At 37.8% G+C, this 9,818-nt stretch overlaps 2 protein-coding genes across 2 annotated transcripts in view; both read left to right on the top strand.

Moving 5' to 3' along the window:
* Positions 1–3,234: 3,234 nt before the first annotated feature.
* Positions 3,235–5,893, top strand: LOC107665205 (gastrula zinc finger protein XlCGF8.2DB-like). The gene is made up of 2 exons (XM_016455990.1): positions 3,235–3,239; positions 4,798–5,893. Exons 1-2 carry the CDS (start codon positions 3,235–3,237, stop codon positions 5,522–5,524), a joined length of 732 nt encoding a protein of 243 aa, XP_016311476.1. The 3' UTR covers positions 5,525–5,893.
* A 2,436-nt stretch (positions 5,894–8,329) lies between these two features.
* The window catches only part of LOC107665209 (gastrula zinc finger protein XlCGF57.1-like), an 11,787-nt gene continuing 10,298 nt past the window's right edge, over positions 8,330–9,818 (top strand). The window contains exon 1 of the mRNA XM_016455995.1: positions 8,330–8,355. The gene's annotated coding sequence lies outside the window, so the exon portion shown is untranslated. The remainder of the gene's footprint in view (positions 8,356–9,818) is intronic.

Raw genomic sequence — 9,818 nt, 5'->3', positions numbered from 1 at the left:
TCTTTCTTTGCATGAACATTTGGGTGGCGTTATGCAAATCTTCCCACATCGTGACGTAGACTTGTGGGGGCGTGTTAGAACGAGTCATTTTAGGTAGGCGTGGCTGACTCTTAACTTTTATAAAGAATATCTCTTTTGGATTTGAGACTTCAGTCTTTGCAACTTTACAGATTTTCTTTATGCACCAAGAGCTTGTAACACTCCAAAGAGAAAGGAAAAATTTTAATAGCATCATATGACCCCTTTAATCAACTGTACTGCTATCAGAATAGCCATAATCTCTCCCGTTTACACCAAGAACTGATCCGTTATTGTAGCCTTTTTTCTGAATCTTTAACTTTGGGTTATTAACTGCCACCCCTAACTGAATTTGCATTCTTGGAAGCATCTGTGTAAATACAGTATAAATATTATTTCCATATTTTAACCATATATATTCCTTTGCTCTTATTGCCTGCATTTCATGACTTCCTTCCTTTTGTCTCATCATCAGTGATGTTAGATCCACATTTGGATGTGGAAGAATCCAAAAAGGTGCAGGTGGATATATCACTCTTGATGTACATTTATATGTGCTTAGGCCAATTCTCAGGAATTCTTTCTTCAACTTCCCCTCCAAAGCTCGTATACTTATTCATTCCCTGCTCCCAACATGTCTCTAGTACCCTTTTTCATGTTGTTGCTCATGCATTGTATTCATTTTTAATAAAAAGAGAAAGCCATAAAGAATTATTATGACCTGCAGCTGTTTTGAGATAAATTCACATTCATTTGAAATTGATCTATGACATTCTATGTCATGTGATTCATCTAAATTTAAATGTTGCACACAAGTCCACACATACATCACATATAATGATCACATGCCTTAGAACTGTAAACATTTTAAAGTGGTATTTTTGACCTTGTTTAATCTAACAGTAAGCGGGAATGGTTTCTTTTGAAAGTCATTTGCTCTTTTTGACACCTGTGTGTTGCTATAACCTGTTTCATGAAACCTTAGCTTTCAGTGACGATTCAAGTAGGACTTTTCTGTAAATGATATAAGATTAATTTCATTTGGTTTGCTAATCATCCACATTGGACGTTTGCAGCTACATTTGGCAGTTGTTTCAGCACATCACTGGACAACGTATTTAAATATGTCTTTCACTAGAACTTCAACCCCTGACTTATGTTTTAGTATTTGTTTAATTCATGTATTTATTTTATTTAGTTTCAATGCAGTTCTGTGATTTTAGACAGCAGCGTGAACAGGACTCTTATTTTGGTCTGGTGGTGCGACGTCATAAGGCTGCGCCGCGCTTCTGCATTTGTTGTGATTCGGCTGAAGAAAGGTTCGTGTTTATGCATTTAAAGTATTTCAGTCGATGCAAACTCTTAAGTCTATTTTGTCTATTTTGAGTAAAGCGCATCCAAACATGAATGATAGCAAAGGTACGTCTCATTCCGCTCCCTGTATGGTGAATCAGACTGTCGTCAATAGGAATTTGGTAACTGACAAGTAACTAGTGGTAAAGAAACTAAATTGAATTGATGTGGATAACACTTAATGCTTCACAAAATGATTCAGTGATTCGAGTCCGCGCGCTGACAAGTGAGGGCACCTGCTAATCAAAGCAGTGTAAATGCTTGGAAATAAGTCAGCAACAGCTGACTAAGAATAAATTATGAAGCGTGCATATTATTTCCTGATGTTTTTTGTTGCCCAACATCCACTTCAGACTCTTGGGAGATCTTGGGAACCATTAAAAACCTACAGATCATCTCAAATTCTAAGGCTTTTTTACTATGACAGCTTGCATAAATTGTGTTTTTATATATATTGCTGAGCTAATAATTAATTTAACTAATTTAAAATGTTTAAAGTTGTCATATTCACCGCATTATCTTTACTGAAACAGTGAAAACCCTGTTGAATCATTTACAGTTGCTGTATGAATTAAAACAGTATTATAAAACTGTACTTTTAGTAAGCAGGGGAAATTCCTGTCTTTAAACAAATAACCATTTAAATGTTTAGGACGTACAGAAAGATGGCATAGATATAAAAACGCTGACTAGTTAGGTAATGCGTTCTCAGTAAAATCAAATGATTTCCTGTTAAAGTGAGGGAAAAGCATTCCAGTCATTAATATAGATCAGTGGTATGTAATGAGTGTAATTTATTAAATTAAGAAATCTAGAAATCATTACACAGAAATGTTATGATTTTTTTTCCCCGAATTATTTTTATCTTAAACAGGACACAGAAAAACTCCTGGTGAAGCAGCTGAGATCCACGTGACACACTATTATAAAGATGGAGTTTATTAAAGAGGAGAGTGAAGACGTGAGGATTGAAGAAACATTCAGAGTCAAACAAGAAGACACTGAGACACAAACAGGTTGGTTTTCATTCTCGAAGCTGAACTCACTCATTTGATCCTTATGCTTACCCTAAAATGCCCAGCTCTACAGAAGTGAAGAATGGCATACGAGTATCCTAATTAAAGCTATTTAATTTGATATGGAGCTGGTCGCCTCATGTGGACAGACATGTTCAGGTCACACGAGCAGACAAATACTAGGCTAATGCTGTGCTGCATTCAGGCCATATTGTAATTACCGTAATTTCGAGATGATATCGATAAAATCCCAGAAAATATCGAGATATAATTTTTTGTCAATATCGCACACCCCTAGATGACACGTGACGTTCTACTCGGAGCTGTTCACGTCCTTGGACTCGAAATTATGCTTTTCTATGGCAACACTATCAATGCCTAAACAGAAGGTGCGTTCGACTTGAAGCACAGCTACAGACGGCGATCAACGAGAGTAGCCGCTTGCAGTCAGGGGCAGAGTTGAAAACGGACACGTCAAGCCGGACACTTTCTGCTCCCGTTAGTGATGCTCACGCGGTGTTTTCATACTCTTCCACAGATGAAGCAGTATTGGAATTGAAGATGTTAGAAACACGTCATTGTCATGTGGTGAATTTGGCCAATCGTGAAACAGCTGTGTCGTCATAAGCGCTCCTGTAGTCGCTCTGAAAAAGCTGCGCCAGCTGAGTCAACCGGCTGCTGTCAAAACGCTATCGCGGTATTTTGATGCCACACGTGACAGTGACGTGGCGTCGGTTCAAGTCGGACTAAATTTCTAACCGGCAAGTTCACAAGTTGTAATTACGAGTTCTATGAGGACGTGAACGCTTTTTACAAGTTGGAATCTCGTAATTTCGGGAATTCCGATATGGCGTGAACGCACCTCTGCCTTCAACCTGAGAAGATCCAATTCCCCCCCAACACTGCACATTGTGAATCTCTCTTTCGTCTGACACGCCCATTTCAGGTCTTGGAGTCTCTTGTAATGAGCTGATGACCTGAATCAGGTGTGTTTGATCAAAGTCGCTTTCAAGGAAAGTCTGTTCACTCGGCGGCCATATTTGCAATGCTTCCAGGCAGCTATTTCGGGCATCCAAGATCAAGTCCTGTCTGTTTGAATGGGGGAATCCTGAAATCTCAAAAACTGCTTGCCGAGCTTACAATTAAATAGCATATTTCAAACCGGCAACAAAATCTGAAATGAACTGCCCCATAAATGTTGTTTCTTATGCTCAAATAGTGTTAAAAAAGCGTATTTTTCAGGCTAGACTAGCCAATGTGCATGTGCAGTCATAAGCAGGAGTGTCTGGTTGCTAGGGGTTGCACCAACTAGTCGACTTCAATGCTCTGCCATGACGCTTTAAAGGGGTCATATGATGCGATTTTAAGTTTTCCTTTCTCTTTGGAGTGTTACAAGCCCTTGGTGCATAAAGAAGATCTGTAAAGTTGCAAAGACTAAAGTCTCAAATCCAAAGAGATATTCTTTATAAAAGTTAAGAGTCAACCAAGCCTACCTAAAACGGCTCGTTCTAACACGCCCCCACGTAGATTGTGTTTCAAATATCACGGAAGGCTGTTTCATGTCTATTTATTCATATCTCTGTTCAATTCAGCAATGTTGTCTTCCAGAGACATAGTCGTAAGAGTTACCAACACGTAAGGAAAATACTGCATGTCTGTAAAGCATTACACATGTTCACATATGGAAGGAGCGCGAGAGCGTTTTCAGTGCTAAACACCGCGATGAGTTTAACAACACTTGTAATGTGAATTACAATTCATATCGAGACTTGAGAGAGTGTTTCAAGTTTATATGGATGCATTTTATATTCTCTTCAATGCCTGTAAATGAAGATATTAAAATGTCAATATTTGTATTGAAATGGTACAGTTGTAATATAAAATAAAATTGATGTCTGTTGCTTTCTGCCATCCCCAAACCCAAATAGTATGGTGGGTCTTTAGATAGATTATACTTGTCTAGGTGGGTCCTGGTTTGGGAACCCCTGGTTTAGTATACTTGTTGCTGGTTTTGATGCTGTTTGTTTTTGGATGCGTTAATGCTTTTTTGTTGGCTTAGATGTCTGTTGCTTTCTGCCATGAAACTAGAATTTACTTACATTGGTTTTTGTTTTGCTTTAGACCTGATGCAGCTGAAAAAGGAGAGTCAAGAACTGAAGGAAATTGAAGTGAAAATTCAGAAGGAGAAAGACCAGGATTTCATAATTGGGGGGAAATATTTTAGTTGCTCAAAGACAAAAAAGACTTGCTCACAAAAAAGAGCTAAAAAAGCAAAAACTAGACGCCATTTAATCTGCCAACAGTGTGGAACAGGTTTCACTCAAAGAGGAAACCTTAAAGTCCACATGAGGATTCACGATGGAGAGAAGCCTTTCACTTGCCAACAGTGTGGAATAAGTTTCACTCAAAGAGGAAACCTTAAAGTCCACACGAGGATTCACGATGGAGAGAAGCCTTTCACTTGCCAACAGTGTGGAATAAGTTTCACTCAAAGAGGAAACCTTAAAGTCCACACGAGGATTCACGATGGAGAGAAGCCTTTCACTTGCCAACAGTGTGGAATAAGTTTCACTCAAAGAGGAAACCTTAACGTCCACATGCGGATTCACACTGGAGGGGAATCTTTCATCTGTAATCTGTGTGGAAAGAGCTTCACACGAAAAGCAGGTCTTAAGATTCACATGAGAAGTCACTCTGGAGTGAAGCCGTTCACATGTGATCAGTGTGGAAAGAGTTTTAGATATAAAGACGACCTTAATAAACACACGAGGATTCACTTAAGAAAGAACAGTTTTAAATGTCATCAGTGTGGAAGGAGTTTCACAGACAGCAGTCACCTTAAGAATCATGTAATAACCCACTTCGGACAGAAGCGTTTCATGTGCCTTCATTGTGGAAAGGATTGCAAAAACAACGCAAACCTTGAGGTTCACGTAAGGATTCACACGGGAGAGAAGCCTTTTGTCTGCCCTCAGTGTGGAAGGAGTTTCTCATTTAGAGGAAACCTAAAGATTCACATAAGAGTTCACACTGGAGAGAAGCCTTATACCTGCCCTCAGTGTCCAAAACATTTTATGTATAAAAGAGACCTGAAACGTCATTTGCAAACAATGGTCTGTGCATCGCAAGACGTTTAGGAAAAGGAGCCATTTAAAAAATCACTTGTGCATTCACTCTGGAGGTGTTTTGGGCCATTATTGTGTTGAAAGAGTGCCCCGTGATGAAGGGCAAGGAGTGATGGTAGCATCTTTTCTTTCAGTATTTCAATAAACTTCATCTGTCAATAAATTGATATTAGGCCCAGTATGTTTAGGATCTATGTTAAAATTATGTTTCTTTTCAACCCTTCCAAGCAATGTGAAAGCACAGTTGTTCAGATATATGTCTGTATGAAGCAGCATTAGACACTCCAAAAGACTGGAAAGAGCTGCAACAGTGCTGACCTTGGGAGAAGATAAAAAGTTAAAAACTGATCATTTATAATAAACACTGCGATGTTCATTCATTCAATCTATCAATAAATAAATAATACAATTGTCCATTTTGATTTCATGGTGACTTTTTAAAAATGCTACAAGGTCCGATACTTTACAGATATACAGTTATTGACCATGTTTTCACATTTTTTTGTAATTGCATTTGATTTCCATGGCTAATTTACAAAGTCAAATAAAGTAAATCAACAAGGATAAACACAGTCAAAATCATTTTGAATTATTAATAATATTTGTCTGACCACAATAAACGTTTGCATTTATTTAAAAACATAGTTTCACGTAAATTAAGTACAGTTTTTGCTATAACACTTTTGCATAAAAATCATTTAAAAAACGTCTTGTAACTGAGAAAGACGTTTTAGTCAGTGGTGGACAGTAACGAAGTAGTTTTACTTCATTACTGTACTTAAGTACATTTTTCAAGTATCTGCACTTTACTGGAGTCGTTTTATTTTAACTTTTACTTTTACTTCACTACATCGCAAAGCATAAGATCGTACTTTTTACTTCACTATATTTCATAAAACTTATCGTTACTCCTTATAATATATCACGTGCTCCGAGATGCAGAAGCGGTGTCTGAACCCGTTAAATCGGTTCGTAATTCGCACTAAACGATTCATTCACGAATTAGAATGATCCGATTGCAGCTGTTCTCGAGTCGACAACTCACTGATTCAAATTAACCGTTTAGTGCGAGTCTCCAGTGAACTGAATTCACAAGTAAGATCCGGGAGATCTTGTGAGCGTGCGCACGTCTGATACTGTTAAAAATAAGTTACTAATGTCGAATTTTAGGATTAATAGAAAAAAATCATCATGAAAATCTAATTATATTTTCCTTATTATATTCATTATTTCCTTATTGGTTGTTTTGGGAAAATCCCAGGTATTTTGAGCAGTAGGATTATAAAAAATATATATGCTAATATAAAATTAAATGATAAAAGTAGCCTATATAAAACTGCAAAATAAACATTCATCTATCGGTACTTTTTACTTAAGTACATAAAAAAATCAAGCACTTTTGTACTTTCACTCAAGTAAAATTGAAAACTGAGTACTTTTACAGGAGTAATATTTTAAAGTAAACATTTGTGTACTTCGTCCACCACTGGTTTTAGTCCCCTGGTATAAATTGTTCCTGCAGTCAAACACGAGTGTTTTGTCTTTTAGACGGAAAAGCACATATTAGATGAGCAACTCACTCTTTCATCGGTAGCTATTTTCAGCACATAACTGGACACCTTTTTGTATGTTAACTTCTATTCATTTTTGTGATTTTGGACAGCACTGTGTGAGCATGACTTTTATTTTGGAGTCGAGACTTGACGTCGTAAGGCCGCGCAGCGCTCCTGCTTCTTTTGTGATACGGCTTAAGAAAGGTTTGTGGGTTTTAAGCATTTAAAGGTTGTAAATCGATACAAACTGGTAAGTCAAATACTTAGGTTTTTTACTAGAGGTGTAAAATTACTAAAATAGTATTGAATATAACATTGTAATGCTTTATCTAACATTAATGAACGTTTGTTTGCTCGTGTGTGTGTGCAAAGTAGTTATGGGAAGTCCGATTCTTTTCAGCGAACCGATTCTTTCGGACAGTTCGTATCAATTTTCCAGTATTGGCCAAGTTCGCCCCTCACTCAAGTCCTCGATTCACTCGCGCTCACAGCATCAGTTGTCCGAAAGAAACCGTTCAGTCCGTGCTAGATTCAAGCATTCTCAGTATCTCCACCTCGTCTGTTCTCAGTATCGAATGTGTCCGAAAGGAACAGTTCTCGGTGTTTCGTAGCAGTTTCACGCATTCTTAGTATCAGCTGTTCGTGCTCATCGGTTCTCTCCGCACGGCATGTTTCAGTGCTGTTGGAGTTACAGGACTAACATATACTTCGGGATATTGGTTTATTTAGAGTCGGAGGAACTGTCGGGCATGTCTGAAAATGAGTTGCTTTAGTAAATTGTGGACCAGTGCTTACTCAAGACGCGAACTGTTTTGAACAACTCAGTCCAATTTGGTGAACTGGCTCAAAAAAAGAACCGGTTCAAAAGAACGATAAGTTCACGAACCGGGACATGACTAGTGCAAAGCGCATCCACTAGAAAAGGCGCGTTTCATTTTGCTCCCCATATCCTGAATCAGTTTATTGTAAACATTTGTTGTGCTAGTGTTGAGAGTTTTTGTCTAATCATCTCATTTAAAGCTTTTAACTCTCACTCTGACTGACTTATTAGTGCTGACTACTGGACTATAGGGAGCTTATTGAGACACACAGAGAGATTTAGTTTGGATTTTATTTTTCTTTCTGTTAATTCTTCACGTCTTAAACAGGACAAATTGCCCAAACACAGAAAAACTCCTGGTGAAGCAGCCAAGATCCACTGAAAGATGGCGTTTATTAAAGAGGAGAGTGAAGATACGAAGATTGAAGAAACATTCAGAGTCAAACAAGAAGATACTGAGGAACAAACAGGTTGGTTTTCCATCTCAAAGCTGGAGTCAGTCATTTGATCCTTATTAAAATGAATGATATTTTTGAAGAATGTCATATGAGAATCCTAATTGACATGGTTTTATTTGACATGGAGTCAGTGCCATTGTGACATTGCTAAAATATCCAAACATGCTGAAATATCGAGAATTAACAGCATGAATTCCATGTTGGTTTATGCTGGTTAGAACTGATAAAGTGCTGGGGCTGGTTGCACCAGCTAGACATAAACACGCTGGGTGTAAGCCCTACACTGGGCTTTGCAACGTCCTGCTTTACGATAAATATTTACACCTGTTGCACCAACTGAAACTACGATCAGGCGCAACTATGCGCGTCCACGCCAACACATTCTCCCTCAGTTATAGAAATAGCTGAAACGGCGCAATGGCTACAACTACTAATATATAACTGAATTGCTCAAGACATAAGTGAAATCACCGCGCTATGATTTCATTGAGTAAACATTTCCTAACAAGTCCGCGTTTTTATATCTGAAGTCTCCCTGCACACTCCCATGACAGATTTCATCAAGGTTAAGTAAAATATAATAAATGTAATACAATGCTTCTCTAGAGTTATTTTTTATAGCCGACTATCAAGTTTATGTACAATGAATGTCTTTCCTGAGGTAACTGTGACTTTACGTGACATTTTGTGTTTTGCTGTCTTTATGTGGCTGAAAAAACACGTTTATGGTTTGCATTTTGTGATAAAATTGACAGAATTTGAAAGCTGATAATTTATTTCTGATTAAAAGTAACAAAGCACAAAACTTATTGCGATTATTGGATGGCAGGCACGCTACAAATAATTAATTGAATTAAAGACGTGAAATATTTTCAAGCACATGGTCCTTCCAAGCAAGATGTCAAATGGTTCAGTTTCTTTTAATAATCCCAGTTCATATGTAATATTTTACTGCATAATTATTACATGCTTGACAGAAATATATTTTGTGTTCAATGTCGACAGTGTGGTAGGATAGCACAGAGCTTCGCGATTGATATCGCTTATCCTGCCCGAAAAGACCATAAACATTACAGGTCACGTCTGCAGTAATAATTAACTAACAGACATGAATCCTAAAAATGAATAATGTCCGAGCAAATCATGACTTTTCACTTTACACCTACCTCTGACTAGGCGTAAGATTTAGTGTCAGACGTAGCACTACGCCGAGATGGTGCAAAGGGTATAAATTCTACGCACGACTTAAAGCGCATTTTACGTCCAGCCTAGTCTTACAACCGGGTGTACGTCCAGCTGGTGCAACCGGCCCCTGGTGACCAGCAATGCTGGATTTCTCAGCAAGGAATATTTGCTTCCTAAAAGAAAACGGTCAAAAACATTAATTTCTATCACTTGATAATGCAACAGTATCAAACAAAATCTATTTTTTCCTGTATATTGCATAAAGAAAACTAAAGGGTAAGTGATTAACT

This window comes from Sinocyclocheilus anshuiensis, unplaced genomic scaffold, assembly GCF_001515605.1.
Source record: "Sinocyclocheilus anshuiensis isolate Anshui unplaced genomic scaffold, SAMN03320099.WGS_v1.1 scaffold852, whole genome shotgun sequence".
Classification (NCBI taxonomy): Eukaryota; Metazoa; Chordata; class Actinopteri; order Cypriniformes; family Cyprinidae; genus Sinocyclocheilus; species Sinocyclocheilus anshuiensis.
This window is presented reverse-complemented; position numbering and strand designations above follow the sequence as displayed.